This window comes from Camelus dromedarius, chromosome 12 (assembly GCF_036321535.1).
Source record: "Camelus dromedarius isolate mCamDro1 chromosome 12, mCamDro1.pat, whole genome shotgun sequence".
In the NCBI taxonomy this organism is placed as follows: Eukaryota; Metazoa; Chordata; class Mammalia; order Artiodactyla; family Camelidae; genus Camelus; species Camelus dromedarius.
This window is the reverse complement of record NC_087447.1, coordinates 12,857,523-12,879,863: the sequence shown is the minus strand read 5'-3', so window position 1 is coordinate 12,879,863 and position 22,341 is coordinate 12,857,523. Positions and strand designations below refer to the sequence as shown.

Genomic DNA, 22,341 nt, shown 5'->3' with positions numbered 1-22,341 from the left:
CAAACATAGCAATGCAAAGGTTTTCCTTTATATCAGCATATATTGGAATTCACTAAAAAAAAAAAAATCAGCCTTTAGGAAATTTCCATTAAGTTGTACAGCTACTTGAAAATGCTGAAAGTTTTTTTTAAACAAAATGACTTGGAATCCCACATTGCTTATGTTCATATTATTGTCCTACTTACTCAGACAAGCATCAGAAACTCAGTCCTGCACCACTGTCATCACTATAGCTGTTAAGAGGGCGAACATAGTCTTTGCTGGCGACACCTTTGCAATGCGTAGGGAACAACAGTTTCAAATTTGTGGAAAGAATGCTGGTATTTATCAAATGGAATAACCCATAGTGCCTAGCAATAAATCTTATTCAAACTCTGTAAGTCTCTGGGCTTTTTTTTTTTTCTTATTACTTGACAATTAAACTTATGTCAATATGTATCAAAGTGTTTTAAAGCAAATTGTATTTCATTGTTTCTACGTGGCCTATATTTTCTTCCAGAATAATCCCATTGTCAAATATTTTGATGGTATATCACCACAACTGCCACGTATTTTTTAAAAAATAAGTAATCACTGTTAATGTTAAACCAGGTTTTCAAAAGCAAAACTATTACTTAATGAGAGATTCCTTAGGACGTGACAAGTGCTGATTATGTCTCATAATCACAGACTAAAGTTCTAACGTACACAGAGCCTGCCAAATATCCACCTCCTGGGTTGTACACTTTGGGGTTTAATGTCTTACAAAGTAATTTATAGCAAAATGATGACGTCTGTGTGTAAAACTTATTCATTTTTCTAATTGCTTTCATCTTGACAGTTGTCTAATAATCAAATTCTTTGGTGAAACACATACTTTTTTTTATCTTGATACTTTACTCAATTACTTTCCAAAATATTTATGTAAAACTCAATGCCTTCATCAATGTCATTATTTTTGTTTAAAACTTTATAGTATAACGATAAAGGGATCCTTGGAGAAGCGGTTGTTTCTAGAGCAGGGTCCAGGAAAATAAATGATAAACCTGGAGCTCACTGCACTGTCAGGATGTAAGAAGTGGAAATAAATGAAAAAAACAAACAAAGAGCAGAGCACATGGGAGTTGATTCAATGATGGTTCCATTAGCAAAGCTGGAATGAATTGAGCAGCAATGGAAGTGATGGGGGTATTGGATAATAACCCCCCAAAACAAAATAAGTATCAAAGAGTATATACTGCTATAAATAAATAAATAAGAAATAACAACTCTTCCTTACAGAATCATTTCAATTAAAATACGTTGAAAAACTAAGGGAAATGGAAATTTACTATGAAAACACCACCATAATAATTGTTAGAGGCAATATGTTGATGGATGCCAACAAGTATAAATAAAATATTTTGTCTTCCATATTTATGTAATTTATATCAATTACATAGGAAAGAAAATTAAATAAATAATATTAATATTCCATATACATGTTAGTTTATATAAATTACATAGTAAAGAATCTAACTTTACAGTAAAGAAGCGTGGCAGACACTATTTTATAATTTTTCTTGCCAGGGAGAGGTAATTAGACTTGTTTATTTATTTTCAGAGGAGGCCCTGGAGATTGAACCCAGGACCTCATGCACGCTAGGCAGGTGCTCTACCACTTGAGCTGTACACTCCCCTTCCCCCTAACAGACACTACTTCAAGTGATCAAGTTTAACATCACTAGAAATACCATTTAACATCCTGTATCCTCTAATAATATGAAAAGGACATGCATATCACCTCACTGGAACTTTTTTCTCATAATGAATAACTTCAGGTTAATCATGAGAAAACATCAGGCAAACTTAAACTGAGAGACAGTCTGTAAAACACTTGACCAACAATCTTGAAAAGTGTCAGTCATGAAAGAACAGGAAAGAAAATGGGAAAGTCACAGACTGAAACATTTAAAGAGACATGACACTAATTGCAGAGTGATATTCTGAATTGGATCCTGGAAGAGTAAAAGGGACTCTGGGGGAAAACTGGTGAAATTGAATAAAATGTGTAGTTTTGTTAACATTGCTGTATCAATGTGAATTTCTTTGTGTTAGTTATTATGCTCTAGTTATGTAAGATGTTAACATTCATGAAACTGGGTAAAGAGTGTGTTGAAATTATGTAAGTTGAAAAAAATTAACTAAAAAGTTAAATATAGCTGGTTAACAACTAGAACTTAAAATGGGTTTATAAGAAATATGAATTGAATTAAGTAAGCATTTACTACATGCCCATTAATCCTATAGTGCAGTCAACTCTAGTCTTAATTCCAGGCATACACTGGTAGGTATGAACATTTTAGCTCACCAAATATCAGACTATTAAAGAACCGAGGCAAGTTTTGCATCTTGAATCTTGAAAGAAGCAATCAACTCTAAGTAACTTAAAAGTAGAGACAATATGCTCATCTTTGCAGTCCCACACAAACCATAGTATCTGTCATTTGATAGTGCTTAAAGTGTATTGAAAGAATAAGTAAGAAATGGTTGGAAATTTGAGATTACAGGTATACAATTCAGTATTTTCAAAGGTTTCTTTTCTCAAGACACATACTAGAGGGGAAAAAGAGTAGTAATCATTTCTTTTGTCCTAATATCTAAATATGTTGATTACCAGTAAGTGATATGGCCCATTTATAACAGTTTTTATTCTTTTTTTTTAAATCTCTAATGTGACAAGTAGGATTAGAGATGTGTGGTTTTCCTCCCCAATGTAGAATCTATCTTGTCTCAACATACGATTTCATCATATTAAATATCTTCTAAAAATAAGTAAAATAAGAGACCATAATGATAACAGTAGAAAAGTCACTTAATCTGGCAAGCCTGTGAGATCCTTTTAAGCTAGTGTTTGGAAACAGTCCATGGACCTCAGGCATTTTGAAAAAGTCACATTTTGGGGTCAATTTCAGACCTACCAATTCAGAGTCATTATAGGGGTGTCACTTAGGAAATTGCTTGAAAAAATAAACAAACAACAAATAGAATAATAATGTAATTAAAGTTTTTCAAAGTACTGACCTATCAGCTGAACATGAAACAGAGAGAATGACCTTTAATTTTACTTAAGGTTCTTTTTGCTTGTTTTCCTAGATGGCATACGTAGTCTCACCCTATTTTGTGTGTATGTACCATTAAGCACAGTCAGTTAAAAATCACAGTGTCTGTATTAAAAATAAATACATACATGACTGTTTGACATAGGTGGTAACATAATTTCAATGTATATTAACACTATTAAATCAGTAGCTGGAAATGCTCCCTGCTTTTGCTGAGAGACCAGCAAAACCCCAGACAGGGGCAATGGTTATTGATACTCTCTAATACCATGTATTTCACATATATTTCCTAATGCTTTAAAAAAGATGTATATATACACACACACATACATATAATATCAAAATAAACATAAGTTTTAAAACTACATTAATTACATATCTCAATATGTCTATGGCCATTTAAACTGAAAAACACAAAGCTGAGGAACATTTACTTCCGAACTTTTCCACTGGAGATGCATTCTAGGCAAATTACAAATAAACCTTGGGGCACAATTAAAATACAACCCTCAAGAGATCGAAAATGCTAATTGACCAATTTCTTTATGATATAACTTTGCAAGTTTAAAAAGAGATGCTGGTATACTAGATTTCAGAAGACAATCCTTTTTTTAAATGGGACTGCTTTAGAAATACACTAAGAACAAAATTAATCCTGAATACAAATCTAAGTTTGACCTAAAAAAAAATAGATTTTAATTCTCAAGAAGACACACAAAAATAAACAATTATTTTGTTAATTCTGTTCTTATTTTTATCTTATCAATGGAAGGTAATATATGCATTATCCATAACTGTCATCGAAACTATCCACATTTTTCCATCAACTTCCTAATACCAACAGGGGTGCATTATATAGGAAACAGAGCCCTGTGCTAACAGCAGCAGCAACAGCAAACACAACAGACACAAGCCGTTATACAGAGAATTCACGGGATTCAGATTTGTAGAGGAGAGAGATCTAGCCATATGCCAAAAACTAATGGTGGATTTTGCAAAGGTTGCAAAATGTTTTCTCTTCTTATTGTCTGAACATAAACCTGAAAATAGATGGAAGAGAGCTGAGAGAGAAAGGGTTTTCCTTTTGATGACTCAATACCAGGTAAGTCTAATTTTATCATTCTCTTCTTTATTGTGTGCGTGCGGGTGTGTGTGTGTGTGTGTTTCTTACACTGAGAAACATTTTCTTTTTACATGCCTGCATCTTCCAGTGAGCTTTAAGAATGGTGCCAGGCAAGACAAACTGCCTTCGTTGACTAAAAGCTACTTAAAGGAATGAATGGATAAACAAATAGGAGCATTGTGAATGTGGGAGACCCTAAATGATTAAGTATACTTAACCAAGCAGAGTGCTAAATGTCTGAAACGAACTTGCATTAATATCATGCTAGTTTCAGTTTTTATTTATCACATACTTATGTCAATTGAATTAGGCAAATAAGTTCTCTAATTTCTAGTGAAATCACCTTATGTTTTAATTTTTTGTTTTAAATATAACAAATCACATTCCTTTTACCATTTGTAGGCTTTTTATTATTGAAAATCACTATTTGGCAATGAATTAGTTATTACCTAATGTTATAGATAACCATGTGCTTCACGATGGAAACAAACATGGTCACTAACCACACATACCAAACAATCTGGCTATGTGACAGGGTAAGTTCCTCGTTTGGTGGTAGCGAACCAACAGAAAGAAAGGACATGTGGTAGAAAAAGGTATAACAAAGTTTAGCATTAACACATAAAATAAGCAAGAAGTTGCTTTCCTGTTATATCTATGTGTAAGTTTTATATGCTTTATGTATTAATAAAATATATTTTACATATCATATAAAAATTGTATATATATTTTATAAAATTTAACAAAGCTTTATCGATTCCAAGGAATTATTTGATGTGTCCATCTAAGATATTATTAAGCTCTTAAAATAACCCTAAAAAGTGTCATTAGGAAGACTGCCACAAAAAGATATTGAATTCACAAATAATAGCACCTCCTTTCCTAAACAACCTTTATATTTTCTGAGAATACCATACAACTAGTAGGTAAATTTCTAAGTATATGATTTGGGGCCCAGAGATACAGTAGGGTTGAAGATGGTATATCTCAGGAAAAATCCTTCAAAAGTCACGCCTGATAAATATCTTTGAGTGCAAAGAAAGCCACAGGATTGTGAACTTGGAATTTTTTTTTTCAATCAGCATGTCTGTTCTCTTACAAAAAAAAAAGAAAATCATGTATAAATTTTCAATTAACTTAAAGTCATTAAATATTTGCTCCCCATCTGTCACTCTTTCATTATGAGTCTAAGTCAACACTGGCTATCAGGTCCTTAGAGTCGAATCCTTCTCTAACTTCTGTCATTGTTACTCAGCAGGTAAGTCAGAGGCCTGGCTTGATAAAAATGGCTGGGAACAATTTCACGGAGGTGACTTTCTTCATTCTCTCTGGATTTACAAATCACCCTGAACTGCAAGTCAGTCTTTTCTTGATATTTCTCTTTATTTATCTATTCACTGTTTGGGGGAACCTTGGTCTAATTATTTTAATCAGAATTGACTCTCAGCTTCACACACCTATGTACTTTTTCCTTAACAATTTAGCATTCATTGACATATTTTATTCCTCTACTGTAACCCCCAAGGCACTGGTGAATTTCCAGTCGAAACAGAAAACCATCTCCTTCTTTGGCTGCTTTGTTCAAATGTACTTTTTTGTGGGTTTGGTGTGTAGCGAGTGTTTTCTTCTGGGATCAATGGCCTATGACCGCTATGTGGCAATCTGCAACCCCTTACTGTATTCAGTGGTTATGTCCCAGAAAGTGTGCAGCTGGTTGGGAGTCATGCCATATACAGTAGGCTTCACGAATTCTCTGATATCCATCTGCTTGATAAGCAGTTTGGCGTTCTGTGATGCCAGCATCAACCATTTTTTCTGTGACACCACAGCTCTTTTGGCCCTGTCGTGTGGAGATGCCTTCAGCACAGAAATGGTGATCTTTGTTTTAGCTGGGTTCACCCTTCTCAGTTCCCTCTTCATTATCACTGTCACTTACATGGCCATCATCTCAGCCATCCTCAAGATCCAGTCTGCGGCAGGCAGACAGAAAGCCTTTTCCACCTGTGCGTCGCACCTCCTGGGTGTGACCGTCTTTTATGGGTCCCTGATTTTCACATATCTGCAGCCCGACAACACGTCATCCTTGACCCAGGGACAGGTGGCATCTGTGTTCTATACCATGGTCATCCCAATGCTGAATCCGCTCATCTATAGTCTGAGGAACAAAGACGTAAAAAAGGCTCTCCTGAGAGTCATACGTAGAAAACTTTTTCCATGACAAATCTCTGCTTGTTGCGATTAAAGAAAAGTTGGATGGTTTCAGGCATTCAATTGCTCCAACAATTAGGAAAAGACTAGAGTAAGTCCAAAGGCATAACACAAACTGAATAATAACTTAGAATCTTGACATAAAGGAGGTGAATTATCATTTTATTTGTTTATATGGAATACTGAATCACTGTCTTAGGAGTTCATGTCAATACATAAATTATTCAGACATAGACATGCACAAATAACTAAAGAAAGCAGTGACTGAATCTCTCCCTGCATGTTCTTGCGTGAGCATGCCATCACACCACAACATGTTAAACAGCAATTATACTGACTGTCCATATGGTTTGATGTCTTGTTTTTTCAGCCATCATCAAAATGAGCGTAGAAAATGAGTAGTAGATTGAGATGATAACTCTTAAATATCGTTAACAAGAAATGATAGCTGACGGCCTGAGAGCAAAGGAAAGGGTACAGAGTTAACAAAAGCAAACGTAATTCCAGGGTTGGAGGGGGGTAGCAGTTGAAGTCATTTCAGTGAGGTGTAAACACTAGTGATGACAAGAGACACTGGGTAATACGGAGACATCTCCAGGTAATGTGGATTCCTTCTGTCCTAACAGTTAAAATTTTGATCATTTATCTTGATCGTGATCCTTGATTACATAGAAAATCACGGGTCTATGAATTGGAGTATGGTCTTCATCAAAAACAGCAGAGTTTTACTTCTTAGCAACAATAATGTACCTCCCTAAGTTCAAAGACTTGATAAACTTAAATATGTGTGTGTGTGTGTGTCTGTGTGTGTGTATAAATGAAGCGCTAACTGTAACACAATTCCTGAAGCATTTTGGAGGTATTGATGGAGATTCTCATTTCTTCAAACCAGGCAGAAAAAGCTTCATTAAGTCTATAGTATTAAAAGGAGGAACGGGGTTTTGTTTTATTTTTCCTTGAAAAGAGACTTCAACATAAATCCCATTGAATGGATTTATGGATAAGATGTAACCCTTAGGACTGCTTTCCTGTGCATGAATCACTGAGTAGTAACCAGGGGAGTTGGGCAATCACATTTAAAATGTATGTTGGAAGTGTCAGGTAGTTAGATAAGTGGGGGCACCAGGCAGATGGGTGGGGGAGGGGGAGGATGGTCTGGAGAATGGCATTATGCCCGCCTCCAGCATAAAGGGAGTTTATTTTTTCTAAATGAGAGCCAGCAAGAAACCGGTTAGGACCCGACAGCCCTGACTGCATAGTAGCAGAAAGGACTCAACCAGACATGACCCAATGCTCATTGTATTCTAATTAACACTGCTGTTTACCACCTCCTATGGGGTGTACACCATGGGTAAGGATGTGCACAAAGGGGCCAAACATGACCAAGCACTCCAGAGACAAAAGCCTTCGATTAATCAAAAGGCCACCTCTGAGCGAGGGTATAAGGGAAAGAGCGGACAAAAGCCAACGCTTTTTCCTCCTTTGGGGAAGCCCGCCTCCCGTCCTTGGAGGTGCACTTTTCCTTTTCTGAATAAATCTTTTAAAATATTTTGCTACACAACGCACTGTCTTCCGACTGTAAACTTGTATTTCGAGTATGACAAGAACTAGGGTCTTTACTTTTTGTGGTAACATAAGGAACTGAAGGTTAATTTGATGAGCTGCTTTTAAAAGAAAATGTGTATGCTTATAATGGTTCTTTCCGACAAGATTGAGAGAAGATAGTTTATTCAAGATTGTCCTTCGCTCTTTGAGAGAAGTTTGTTTATTCAGATTTGTGCTCCACAAGAAAACGTGTAGCAAATGTATCACATATGAAATATGTAAGTAAATATTTTCTTTCCTTTTGTTTGCTTATGGAGCATGGTGACAGATTCATTAAGGTCAGGAGTTCTAGCTGACTAGTGTTCATTCAGTCTAGTAAAGCTGTAGTGCTTTTGTCATGGTCCTGTTAACCATTTGTGTCCTTAAGATTGTGTTCCATTTCACCACCTTTCACCACCTTTTTCTATGAAAATAAAGAAAGAAATAAAATTGTTTCTTAACTTGTTTTATTTTTAAGAAGTTTTGCAGAAATTCCTGAAGAAACAAATTCCTCCATGAAAATAAAACAAGACTGGCTTGTGGATAGCAGGTAGAGTCAGACTTACTCTTGTGCCATTACACAAAAATTAGAGGTCCATTCAGAAATGAATTCCAGATTATTATCTGAGAATTGGAGAAAGTAGTGTAAAATAACATAGGACTGCATAGGATATTTGCCTTTTCAAAATATAGGGGAAGGGGATGGTAAAAAAATCTATCTAAAAATAGCTAAAGAAGGTAAATAAGAAAGAAAAAATACATCTCAGAAAAAGAAAGTATAGAAATATTGGTATTATAAAATATAAATACATTAGAGAAAAATAAATAATTTTATATTTATAAAATATAAATATATATTATATATCATTAAATAATATGTAATATATATACACATTATATATATCTATAAAAATAAAATATATTTATAAAGTGTAATAAATTCCTCTAAAAAGACAGATTATCAGTGAATCAACATACAAACTCCAGTATATTATATTTTTTACACAAATTTTACCATAATAAAGTGATGCAAAACATTAGGATAAAGTATTTCCATCAAACATTTTTTATTACATTTGCCTGTTTACCACTTCCTCTAGATATTTGTACAATTTTCTACTTCAGTTCTTTCAGTGTGACCTGATCACTGAAGATTTCTTTGAAGAAATGTATTTTTAGAAGAAAAAATCCAACTGTCTCCGTGCATCCTCCCCACTTGTTTTTCTCCACAGCACTTACCACCACTGACGTACAAATACTGCTCCTGTCCCCCCTCTCATCATAGAATAACACTCTTACTAGATAGTCCTTTCTGTCTCTCAAATTCTATGGACTGTTCTCTGCACAAGGCCTTGGCATTGATGACCCCCTGTCCAAACCACTTTCCTGCCATGAACCTGCATGACCAACTCTTCCCTCCCCAACTTTTTTATTTCAACCTATCTTGATTATATTATTTCTGATTGTTTCCTCATGCCCCTATTCCAGAACCCCCATCCTCTAAGCTGTTTTATGTTGTATTTATTTTTATAGCACTTTTTACCCTCTAACATATCACTAATTTTTGTACTGTTTTTTTGTTTGTTTGTTTCAATCTAGCTGAGAATTTGTAATCTATAACACTGTAGTGGATAAGGCCAGACTTCATATCACCATTTGACTTTTTTCCCCGGTTCAATGAATCATTTATACTAATGGTTTCAATTAATTCATCAATTTCAATAAATTTACAAAATTTAACTTAAAGGAGTCACATTTTCTGACTGCAATGCAATAAAATTTAAAATTGATATTTAAAGGTTAAAAATATAGATCTTTCAGCTTGAAAATTAAGAACAAATTTTTTTAAAAATCTTGAATTGCTCTTAGTCAAGTAGGAAAATTTTAAATTTATCTTTAAATTACCTATATACTATATGACAATGATAATAATGAATATCTCTACATATAAATTAAAATTAAAGTAGCACTCAGATGAATAATGCAGATATTAAATTCCTGTATTATTAAACAGGTATCAAAAAGAAAATAAAACAAGTAAATATTAACAGGTGCTAGAGAAAGAACAGAATTCAGTATGAAGGGGAGCAGAATTTCCTATGCCAAACTATGCCTCTTTGCCATAAAGGTTATCTTGAGGTGGTTATTTCCAAGAAGCAATAGGCACAGGAGAAGCTCTGAAAATTAAATAAAAATTATGTTTTTGTAATAGACATTTACATTTAAAAAAGGTATCTCCATTTGTAAGGATATCTCTGTACCAGGAAGAGAAAGATGCCTAAATCTCTAGAAACTCTTATCAATGAAGAAGGCAGGAAATTGAATATACATTAACAAACATACTCTTGTTTCCAATGCTTTTCCTGGTTCCTATCCTCCCTGCCAACATCTTCTTGTGTCTTTAAGTGAAGATGGTACTTAAGGTGGTGGGCTGGGCCATTTGGAGAGGATGTTCCTCAGTTGTCCTGGGTGTGTCCCATGTTTACAGGGGGTATACATGTTATTAAATTTCTGATTGTTTTTCTCCTCTTATTTTGTTTTTTATTACTGAGAGTGGGTCTCAGTTAAAAATCTAGAAGGGTAGAAGGAAAATTATTTGTTGTCCCCCACAAATCTAATAAAGTAAGGGAAAAGGTGATAAAACAGGTAACCATTGGTTAATTAGAAAGCAAAAAGATAATTTAATAGCACTTATCCAAAAAAGTAAGAAGAATCATTCTTTCATGTGTCAATGGAAAAAGCAAATGAAAATAACTAGAATAACCCAGGAGAGAAAGAAAAAAAAAATATATATATATATATGTATATGCATACTTAAAGCTGTAATGAGCTAGGGAATTAAACTATATCATCATTAAATCAAAAAAGATTTAAAATCTCTGATCAGACTTTCATTTCTGTGATGACACAATAAATGGTATAAGAATAGCCTGAAATCATAAACAAGACTAAACATGGACAAAATGGGTTCAAGATTGGGAAAATATTTAGCAAGAAAAACTTGCTCCTGGTAATTTTGCAATCACCATGGTTATTGAGGTGTCATTTACATTGGAAATTACCATTAGTCTCTCTTTTGGCTTAACTCCCAAAGTTACCTAGTATCAAATAGGTTTATGCTGGCCTCTTAATCTCCAAATAAGCCTGTGTTGATGAAAAATTAATCAGTCAGTCTAAGAAATAGATGAAAAATTTTATTTAAGCCAAACTGAGGGTTATAACCTGGGAACAGCCTCTCAGAAAGCTACAAGAACTGTTCCACCCATTCGAAGTCAAAGGACAAAATTTTTGAAACAGAGGACTGTACATTTTATAGCATATTATTGACAGTTTATACAACCCAGATCTCAGCATACAAAGCGAGTAGTGGGGCATGGGTCGCCATGGCCCCTAATAAGATCAAGAAGGAATGTTATGTTTTAAGGAGTTTTCTTATTGACACTAGGAGATTATTGCTTTTTATGGTTGAGGAGGTGTTTCTGCAGATGGGGGCGGTTTGGCGGAAGCACTTTGCATATACACAATGCACAGTGTGAGGAGAGAGGAGGTCAAAGGGCAGAGAACATTTTTTCTGTTTACATTTGTCCTGCCTTCTCATAAAATATGAATATTATTTGACACATGTTTGAGCAGCACTAACTTTTGATGAGTAAAATTGCCCTTCCAAAGTTCATCAAAGATACAATATATGCAAAATTACCTTCTTTATCCATACCAACTAATTATCTCCTGAAATTCAGGAGGATGAGCAGACTTTCCTGTAAGAATCATCTTTAAATCTATATGAAACTTGATTTTATTATCATGAATTAATGAAAGATTCACAAGGCTACTTTAATCTGATTCTCAGTCTAACCCTTTTTAGAGCCTTCTTTTGTTTCCTCATCTTGGATAAATAATATTCAATAAAATCATTGACATCTGATGAACATTTCTAGAGGGAAATTAGTCATGGACTATCAATCAATGCATAATACATGAAATGATGGGTTTTATGAAAGACTAATATAACACTGGTAGTAGTATATTATGAAATTTTAGTTATAAAATGAGGATGGGTACTGAATATACAGGCTCATAATAGTTATGCAGATCTAGAGGTATACAAATAAACATTCTATAAATGTAAAAAGTAATTGGGAGAAATTTATCAAAATGTTACAGCAGTTTTGGTTGTTTTCTTACCATTCTTTGAATTTTGTTATATTCTAATTTTGTTTTAATGAGTATATTTACTCATTTAATAGCATCACACACTAAAATATAAAATTTCTGTATGAAAAATCTCTTTCCGTCCCTGATGGCTTCAGTCATAGGATAATTATTTCTCTAGAAATAGTTTCTCTATCACCCCAGACATAAATTTAGAGCATCACAAAGGAAGCACAAACCATTAGGCTCTTCATTGTGTGGCTTCTAAGGTAAAAGACTACTAGCTTATCAAAACCCAGCAGAGCTGCAGGTAATCCTCAAACTTTTGTCCTTGGAATCCTGCCAAGCAGTCTTCCTTGAAAATTGGTCCACAGGGATGAGCAAATGTTGCATTATCATCAGTCTCCAGTATATGAGGTACCCTGGCATCATCAGGGTGAGAGGCCATCCATACTCTGCTCTGCTCACATGCACAGTGGATCGCTGATACTCTTTTGAGACATAACTTCCTGGCAAATTTTACATTTGATCAGGACCTGAACAAAATTTCTAGGTGGATTTCTTTTTCACCCCAGAATAAAACAAAATGAATGCACTAAAATTTAAAAAGAACTTATCTCCAAAGAAACAAATACTATATTACAGAAATTTTCAACTTAAATGGTTTTCACATTTTATTTGTGAGAAAAATTTGAGGTTGACATGTTTCTAGACAGATAATATTGGAAGACAATACTTTTTCACCAACGTTGGCTCACAGTGAGTATTGTTCTCAAAATTAGAAGGTTTTAGTTAGGATCAAATAAAATGGGGACATAACCAGAAGAGCATGTGTACATACAACATATAGACCTTACCCTGCAGTAACGCCAGGATTCATGGAATCGGAGATATAGAATTGATGTAATTAGGGGGCAGGGTTTACAAGCAATGTGCATATTTTCAGAAAAAAATTGTTTTGAAGGGTCAAGCTTTGAAAACATTATATGTTTTGGAAATTAATACTAATATGGGATCTAAAATTTTAATACACCTTACTAGAGTCCTCTAGGGTTGAAATTTGTCATCTTGTATTAAATAAAATTGTAAACAAAAGGACAATACATGATGCATTAAAACTATTTTTCTATCTTTGTTTATTATGTACCTAGAATTTATCCATCAGGTCTTCTGGAATTAATTGTAAATAGGAACATAGTGTTATGAGCATGCTCTCTGTAGTTAATTGATCTTGTTAGAATTCCAGAGTCAATATTGAATAACTGACTCTGAATAAGTTACCTATATTCTCTGTGCCTTTTTCTCACCTTAAAAATGTGGCTACATGTACTACCTATGATATAATAATTTTAAGGAGATTAAATGCATTAATAACAGGAAGCATTTAGAATAGTATCAGGGTTATTGTAATTAACCACTATATTAACTTTTATTATATTTTATCCAAATTTCAGTTTATATCTATTCCTATATTTCTTGATCAAATTAAGGGCTTTCTCTCCATACTCTGTACACTGTATTATTGTCACATTCTATAAACACTAAACTAATATAAATGTCATGGCATTCATATAAACCCAAATCTTTTTGACATACTTCCTGTTAAGTATTAGCTTTGATTTCTCAACAGTTTATAGCATTTGAACACTATGAGTGGAAGGAATAACACGCAAGTGTCCAGCTTCATCCTTCAGGGGCTGACAGATTCTGCAGGGATCCGGCTGGCCCTCTTCACGCTGTTTCTCCTGATGTACCTGATCACCATGCTGGGAAATGCGGGGATGATACTGATAATCCGCCTGGATCTCCAGCTTCACACCCCCATGTATTTTTTCCTCAGTCACCTCTCATTCCTTGACCTCAGTTACTCAACTGTCATCACCCCTAAAACCTTAGAGAGCTTACTGACCTCCGCCAAGTCTATTTCACGGATGAACTGCTTCACCCAGTTGTACTTCTTCGTCTTCCTGGGTGCCACTGAATGTTTCCTTCTCTCCTCAATGGCCTATGATCGCTATGTAGCCATCTGCAACCCTCTGCATTACCCCGTAGTTATGTCCCTGAGACGCTGCTGCTTCCTCATCCTTGGGTCCTATTTGATTGGCTTTCTGGACTCCTTTGTCAATGTCCTTTGCATAAGCAGATTGCATTTCTGCAACTCCAATATAATCCAGCACTTCTTCTGTGACACATACCCAATCTTAGCCCTGTCCTGCACTGACACACATGACATCGAAGTCATGATATTCATTGTCACTGGCACCACCCTAGTGGTGTCTCTTATCACAATATCTGTGTCCTATGTGTTCATCCTGTCTACTGTCCTGAAAACTACTTCCACTTCCGGAAAGCAAAAGGCCTTTTCTACCTGTGGCTCGCATCTCCTGGGAGTCACCATCTTTTATGGCACTATGATTTTTACTTATTTGAAGCCAAGTAAATCTTACTCCTTGGGAAAGGATCAAATGGCTTCTGTTTTTTATACCATTGTGATCCCCATGCTGAATCCATTCATTTATAGTCTCAGGAACAAAGAAGTAAAAAATGCTCTCTGTAGAGTCACTCAGAAGAGAGATGGATCCAGGCAATTAAAATAACAGTGATGCTAAACTTTTAAATTCATCTATATATTTTTTTTCTTGCCTACAGTGTATTTCCTTGCTGTCTTTCCAGAGACAGTAGAATCCTTTAATTTTTTTTTCTTCTGTTGCACTATCTTTTGCTTGACTATGATCTGGGCATTTCCAGGCATATGCCTTTAGAAATTCATATGGTAATTGGAAACTATGAAATGTTAAATCTATGGTTTAAATACTTGTGTTTTTAAGGGCAACTGATTTGCAAAATGAAACAAAATATAGTTGTCATCTTTAAACTGTATCGTACAAATTCCTATGCATACTCCAACTTCAGAGAATTTCATTATGGATAAAAAGCTCCATTGGGGGAACAACGATAACAGTTTTATTGATTATTTCATATTTTATGGAGAAGCAACATAGCAGAGTGATTATGAGGATTTGCTTTAGAAGCAAACACTCCAGAATTCAGGCTCTAGATCTGCTATCCTTTTAGCTGCATAACCCTTAATAAATCACTGAAACTCTTCAGTCTCAAGTGTCCTTGACCACATGAGATAAGTAACTATTCCACGTCCATATAGTTAATATAAAGATTATATCAGATAATGGATATAAAACATTTAAGGCGGTACCAATAAATGCTGGCCATCATAATCACAATACTCACTTTCCTGAGTATTTTTAATGCACATGGGCTTTTTTCTTAAAGAATATTCCCTTCTGTTTTATAAATTACTTTTGATTGATTTAAAGGACAAAAACACAAAAGGCAAAGGAAAAACAGCACTTCACAATTTTGGATTTAGAATGGTATATGTTACCATTCGAGAAAATTTGAAAAATACTGAAAAATTTAAAAGAATGGAACTGCCCTAACAGTTATTAACAGCTGTGTACATGTTCTTCCAGATGGGCAGTTACGTATGTATATGTATATATTAAATACTTAAGCAATATTTCTGTTATTTCCTATGTAGTTTTTTGAAGCATTCTGTGTACACTTACAGGTTTAACCATTGATTATTCCTTTGTCATTGAGACCTAAGCTGAATGTGTTGTTTGCACATGAGACAAATTCAGACTGTCATTTTGCAATGCTTTGGACATGACATGTTTGTAAATTTATCACATTAAATCTGCATGTAATGGTGGCTACCTGAAAACTTCAAAAAGCTAACTTTTGTATGATGCGTCAGCAAGCTTCAGTAAACTGCTTCTTTGTTGAAATTCTGTGTATTTTTTAAAAAATTATTGCCTTTCTCCTAATTTCTATAGGTTTGTTATAATCATTAAAGTAAATATTGAATTAAATGTTTGACTCATTTGTTTTAAATTTTTTAACAAAGATAAATTGTAAAGCTATGAATTTACAATGTATTCAGATTGTGTGGCAACTCATAAACTTTAGTCAGATAATATGCTAAAATTTCCTTTATTTTAAAATTTTTCTTTTACATAATCTAGAATTGGAATTTTCATGTTCTTTGTTATTTCAAGGTTATTTAAGAACATATTTTTCCATTTTCCAAGTATTAGATTTTTTTGTGTGTAAACTTTGGTAACATATAGATTGCTTTTATTAAAAAATGATTATAACAATTTTATTTTTGAAATTTATATTATTTTCTCTATAAAATTATAGTCGATTCTTTTTTAAATATTTGTTAAATATTAAAAATAAAATGTGAAAGTGCAAAATGTTTAAGTTAATTTTAAAAAATTTTTTTACAAATTCAAAACTGTCAACTAATTTATTCAAATCTTTTAAATATACATTATTTTCCTTTACTTAATTTACTTAAAAATTTCCTTATCCAATGTGAATGCCATTTAAAATTATTATGACTTATTTTTGCTTTGATATCCATGCTGTCTAGACTCTATATTTACAGCTAATGCTATTTGTTTTGTTTTGCAATTGTTCAAATTATGCTTCTTTGGCTCGTCTCTCATCTTTTATAAGCATTATGTTGTTTCATACATTTATGTGCTCTTTTCATTTTCCTAGTCTTTTTTATAAACTATGCTTTTACTTTGCTTTCAATTATTTCTATGATTACAAAATGTATCCTGTTGATTTGTGTTGACAAATACAGTCTACAGATTCTATGACTTTGTGGACTACACTTAAGTAGAGAAAATTGCAATTAAATTCAATGTAAAATGTAGTATGAAATAACTTACAACATAATGCTCTTTTTCATGGTGTCATGCCAAAATGCTATCTAATAAAAATATGATCAAGAAAATAAGACAAGAATAGAGCATGTTAGAAACATAAATAGCTGTGTTTGCTTCAAAAAAGTTAATAGATATAATGGTGATAACATACTTTGCTAGGCACTTACTATGCACCAGACAATGTTCAAAGGGTTTTAGAGATATAATTAACATGGTTTATCTTCACAAGATAACTTTCAGGTAGGTACCAGCAATATCTAAATGTTAATTGTATGTAAAGGGAAGCCATCTTTGTGCTCATTTAGGCAAAGACATACAAATAATCCTGACATTTTCTCATATGTCTCACATCCAATCTATCAGCATATTATGTTGATTCAAAATACAGAATATATTTGCACATAACATATCTTTAAAATAAAACTTCCCAGATAGTATTTTTAAAGCTAAATATATTAAAAATTTTGTTTCAGAAAGTTAAAAATAAATGTATGGGCAAATGTGCATTTAGGTAATACATACGAAAACAAAACATTGATTGTCATTTTAATGTCAAAAACGGAGATTGCAGGAAAGATTAAAATAAACAAAAAAGGATACATTGTATTGATGGACTTTAATTCATGATGAAAACTTAAAGATAAGTGTTATCTGTGCAAAATAGTCACATAGCAACAAATATTATAAAACAGGAAACTTCTCACAGAGGAAACGAAAAGACAAAAATACATGGAATCATACCAACATTAAGAAACCCTAATACACATCAATTAAAATTTTTAATTGAGAAAACATTGAAGAGGGCATAGAAACTTAAAGCACTCATTAAATATGATTATTTTATAGAAATTAATATATAGATATTAAGCTTTGACCATAAATAAGAGAGAATTCAGTTTCTTTTCAAGTGTACTTGCGTATTTATAAAAACTGCCCTAATTAGTGAAAACAATGCTCTGAATTCAGAATATTTAAAAATTTTATTCTGTCTGGTAAAAATGACAAATAAAAACATTTTCAGTTACAAATAAAAAGAATTTCAGTTAGGCATTTAAAGATAAGTTACTAAACCACTTCCAATTCAAAGAGAAATAAGAAAAATAACAAATAGCTTGATAGCAAAAATATGACATATTAAAAAATGGGGGCTGTCACTGACATAACTTTCCTTGGAAAATTCATATCCAATTCAGAAGACTAGAAAAGAAGAGCAAAATAGACTAATGAAAAGAAGAGGAAAATATTTAAAGGAAATAATAAACCAGAAAATCTAAACAATAACTAACATTGACACAAAAAATGCTGTCTCTGTTTTACAAGTGTCTCTGAGTTGAATTAAAAAAAAAATTCACAGTTTTTAACCTATAATATTCATTCATTAAAGGAATATTTATGAGGAACAATATGTATCAGACATTGTTCTAAACTCTGGAAAATAGATTAGACAATAAATCAAATAGAAATTAAACTGCATATTATGCAAAATAATTAAAAATGCAATGGTGCATTTAATAAACAAGGAATGTGAGGAGACGTAAAGCAGATAAACTGTCAAATAAGATCTTCACTAAGAAGAGAGATTTAAAGGAAAGAATTGTGTGAATAGCAGTGGAGAGAGCTTTCCAAATAGAAAAAAAAAATGCAGAAAAATTGGGAAGAATATGTTTCATCAAGAAATGCTCTCTCTTTATGCTGTCAAGTTGTTCTTAAACTTAGTAATCCCACTTTAGGGAAATATATGTAGGTTGTATTCTATGTTCTAAGACTGGAATCAAAAGGGTTTTCACAAAATACAAATAATAATGATGGAGGAATGAAAAAGAAGGAAAGAAAGAAGAAAGAAAGGAAGGGAAGAAGGAAGAAATTAAGGAAAAATGATCTTTGAAGGGCACATATCCTTGCAATAAAAATGAGTCTTGCTGGAAGCAGAAGTAAAAGTGTGCGTAGTAGGGATGATTTCTGTATGTTGGTTCTTAAGCCTGAGCGATGAGGAGTGGTGGCATCTGCAAAGACATCACAGAGGGGTAAGGGCCAAAGGAAAAGAGAGCAAAGCTGAGTCTGGATCAGACCTGTAGGGAAACCCAGAAAGATGTAGAGGGGCTTAGTTCAGAAAGAACCAAATCCAAGAGCAGATATACCTTACCCTGTAAATTGCACTTGGTTTGTCATTTTTGAGTTTAAGTATAATCCTGATAAATGCTAATTCCTAGCCTCTGTATTCTGTGGAAAATTATAAAATGAGTTTAATGTACACGCTCTGGATGAACAAATAAAAACAAGAGAAAGGTACCCTCACAAGCATCATGGCAGTGAAACTAGGAATTGGAACACATATCTCTGATCCCTGACTCACTGGCTGGGATTAGATTGATGCCCATGCGTAGATCTAAGGATGGAGAAAAGTGCTTTAAACTGGAGTCCAAATCAATGATTCCATGGAAAGTGGTACAGGGGTATGTCAGCTATAGGTTTGCTATCAATTGGGTGGTATTTGCTCAAGCTTGTCAGATATAATTATAAAGTTACTTGCAATTGCAACTTGGAACCCTATCCAACTTAACTTGCATTGAGATGAAAGTTAATAGTATACATTTTAAAGAAAAGAGAACATGCATATGCGACTGTGTGTGTGTAAATAAACAGAGGATATATGTCAGCATTCATGTGTTCAAATTCTAATCCTTGTACCACAGAATGTGACTGTGTCTGGAGATAAGGTCTTTGTGATGATAATTAAGTGAAAATGAAATCTTTAGGGTGGACTCTAATGCAATAGACTCACAGAGAGAAAAGAATACGTGAAGACACAGGGCGAGGGAGACTGCAATTGATAATACAAAGACCAAGACTGCAGAAGGCAACTCTGGCTTCACCCTGAACTCAGACTTGTGGTCTCTAGACTAGTGAGAAATAAATTTCAGCTGTTTAAGCCACTAGCCTGTCATACTTTGCTGTGTCAGCACTCATACTTTTGCGATGATGCAGTCAGTATCTGCCTATCTGTACCCATCTGTCTATGTGTCTGTGTATCTGAGTGAATTAAGTTAGAAGCAAATGGAAGACTCATTTTTTCTGCCTGTGTGGAAAGTGCACAGGTGGAGGTTTGACTATGATCTTTATATAAAGATGTCTAAAAAGAATAGGGGAGATTACTACACTAAAACCATTTTATCATAACTTCTTGATATGGTGACAAAGAACATCATTCTTCATTTGTTTCAATTTTATCTTTAATTTGAAAATTACACTTTATTGATAAACCAAAGTTTCCCAAACACTCTGTTCATGGCCTCTTTAACATCTTTATTCCTTAAACTATAAATGATTGGATTCAACATGGGAATCACGATGCTGTAAAATACAGACACTATCATGTCATGGTCCAAGGCATAGCTGGAACTCGGTCTCACATACATGAAGAGGATGGTTCCATGGTAAATTGACACTGCAGTTAGGTGAGAGCCACATGTAGAAAAGGCTTTCCTTCTCCCTTCGGCAGAATGCATCCTCAGGATGGCCAGTAGAATGAAACCATAGGAGATCAGGACAATCAGGATAGTGACTATCTCAATAGAGCCCACGAAGTAGAAGAGTAGAAGCTGGTTTGTGCGAGTGTCAGAGCAAGAAAGAGTGAGGAGAGGAGGGATGTCACAAAAGACGTGTTTAATTTCATTAGACGCACAGAAGGACAGGCTAAATGTGGCCACTGTGTGCACAGAAGCATTCACAATGCCACCAACATAGGAAGCAACGATGAGTGGCACATAGACTCTGGGCGCCATGCTCACTGAATACAGGAGGGGGTTGTAGATTGCTACATAGCGATCATATGCCATTGCAGCCAAGAGGAAGCATTCTGTGGTCCCTAGAGTAATAATGAGAAACATCTGGGCTGCACATTCAAAGAATGTAATGACTTTATTTTTTGACATAAAATCTACTAACATATTTGGGATAATTACTGAGGAAAGGCTGGCATCCACGCATGATAACAGACTCAGAAAATAGTACATGGGGTTGTGCAGCCGGGAAGCCCTGGTGACCAACACAACTAGTCCTAAATTTCCCATCAGAGTAAACAGGTAGATCACTAGAAACAGGGGAAACAGGAAGATCTGCAGGTCAGGCTTGTCTGTGAAGCCCTTCAGTACAAACAGAGTGACTTTGGTGACATTCTGCATGGTGACCGTTCATGAAACAAACTTGAATTTATTCGTAAAATTATCATTCATAGTGCTACGACAAGAGTGAGCAATATTGTGACTTAAGAAATGTGAACTTTATTCTCATATTTATTCCTTGAAAATGCAAAACTTCCCAGCAGCAGTTCCAGAGACAGTGATAAGACGGTGGGCCGAAGGTTGACACCATTCACTGTGGAATCAGATGGAAGACTTGGGATTTAACTCACTGGTTCAATTCCTGTCATTTCTAAAACCTTTCAAATCAGATGATTAATTTTCTACTGAATTCTATTAGCTTTTTTCCTATGCAGTCACACTAAAACACAAAGTTTACAGCTAAAGAAAGATTTCTTATGTAATTATTACACTAATATTTATCTCAAAAGCAGAATACATATTAATAAAGTGTATTAATAAATTTAAATATTTAAAGTGACTTTAAATGTAGAATGGACTAAAGATTTGTTTGGTTGACTAATTGCCTACTGAATTGTAGTATTTTATGAGTTAATCTCTGTAAAAACATTTATAGCTCCATTAGATTTTTCTGAAAAGAACTAATTAATTTTTTTCTGAGAATTGAATTGATTGCCATGATTGAATATAAAATCATATGGTAACTTATATTCAGTATTGTCCTTTTTGGGTAACTATTTGGTCTTTCGTTTTGTTTTGGGGAATCTAAATTCTCAATAATTGATACATTTTCTTCTCTGAAATTCTGTAGTGAAATAGGAGAATTATAATAAAAATAAGAAATATGATTTTTTTCTCTTACAGCATAACATTTGATTATATATCACTGATTTTTTTATACAGGAAAATGACAGGTAGGTAACTATTATCTAAAAGTAACAGTTAAATAAACTCAGAGATTAGTCATTTAAAAATATAACTACAACAAAAACAATCTTTGCACCTAGACATCAACCTTAATATTTAAGGGTTTTTTTTAAAAAAAACTTAGCAAGAAATGAAAATTAGAAGGCATAGAAAAAGTCTTTCCTGTGTTGTCCCATGGTTAATCAAATTAGGGCTCTCAGTGTTACCTGAACACGAATTCAGAGTTCTATTATTCACCTGTAATTATAACACTAGTTGGAGGATAGTTTTTGTTTAAGTCATTTATTTTTTATAAATCTACCCTTCAAAAAATCTGAGTCAGTCTTCAGGGTACCTAATGTGCTGCAAATAATCTTCTGCACATTATTTAAATTCATCCAGTTTCAATTCATTCAAATGAATTC

General features: G+C 33.8%; 3 protein-coding genes across 3 annotated transcripts; 2 read left to right on the top strand and 1 right to left on the bottom strand.

The window, feature by feature from the left end:
- Positions 1–5,488: 5,488 nt before the first annotated feature.
- LOC105090050 (olfactory receptor 8I2) lies at positions 5,489–6,421 on the top strand. Its single transcript, XM_010981239.2, has one exon. The coding sequence runs from the start codon at positions 5,489–5,491 to the stop codon at positions 6,419–6,421; it is 933 nt and encodes a 310-aa protein (XP_010979541.1).
- Positions 6,422–13,796: 7,375 nt separating this feature from the next.
- LOC116155228 (olfactory receptor 8H1) lies at positions 13,797–14,744 on the top strand. Its single transcript, XM_031459348.2, has one exon. It carries the CDS (start codon positions 13,797–13,799, stop codon positions 14,742–14,744), a length of 948 nt encoding a protein of 315 aa, XP_031315208.2.
- A 5,408-nt stretch (positions 14,745–20,152) lies between these two features.
- LOC116155227 (olfactory receptor 5T2) lies at positions 20,153–21,091 on the bottom strand. The gene has a single exon (XM_031459347.2). It carries the CDS (start codon positions 21,089–21,091, stop codon positions 20,153–20,155), a length of 939 nt encoding a protein of 312 aa, XP_031315207.1.
- Positions 21,092–22,341: the final 1,250 nt, after the last annotated feature.

Excerpts from the sequence above, each read along its gene's own strand:
- LOC105090050 (XM_010981239.2), top strand. The coding sequence starts at position 5,489 with ATGGCTGGGAACAATTTCACGGAGGTGACTTTCTTCATTCTCTCTGGA.
- LOC116155228 (XM_031459348.2), top strand. The coding sequence starts at position 13,797 with ATGAGTGGAAGGAATAACACGCAAGTGTCCAGCTTCATCCTTCAGGGG.
- LOC116155227 (XM_031459347.2), bottom strand. The coding sequence starts at position 21,091 with ATGCAGAATGTCACCAAAGTCACTCTGTTTGTACTGAAGGGCTTCACA.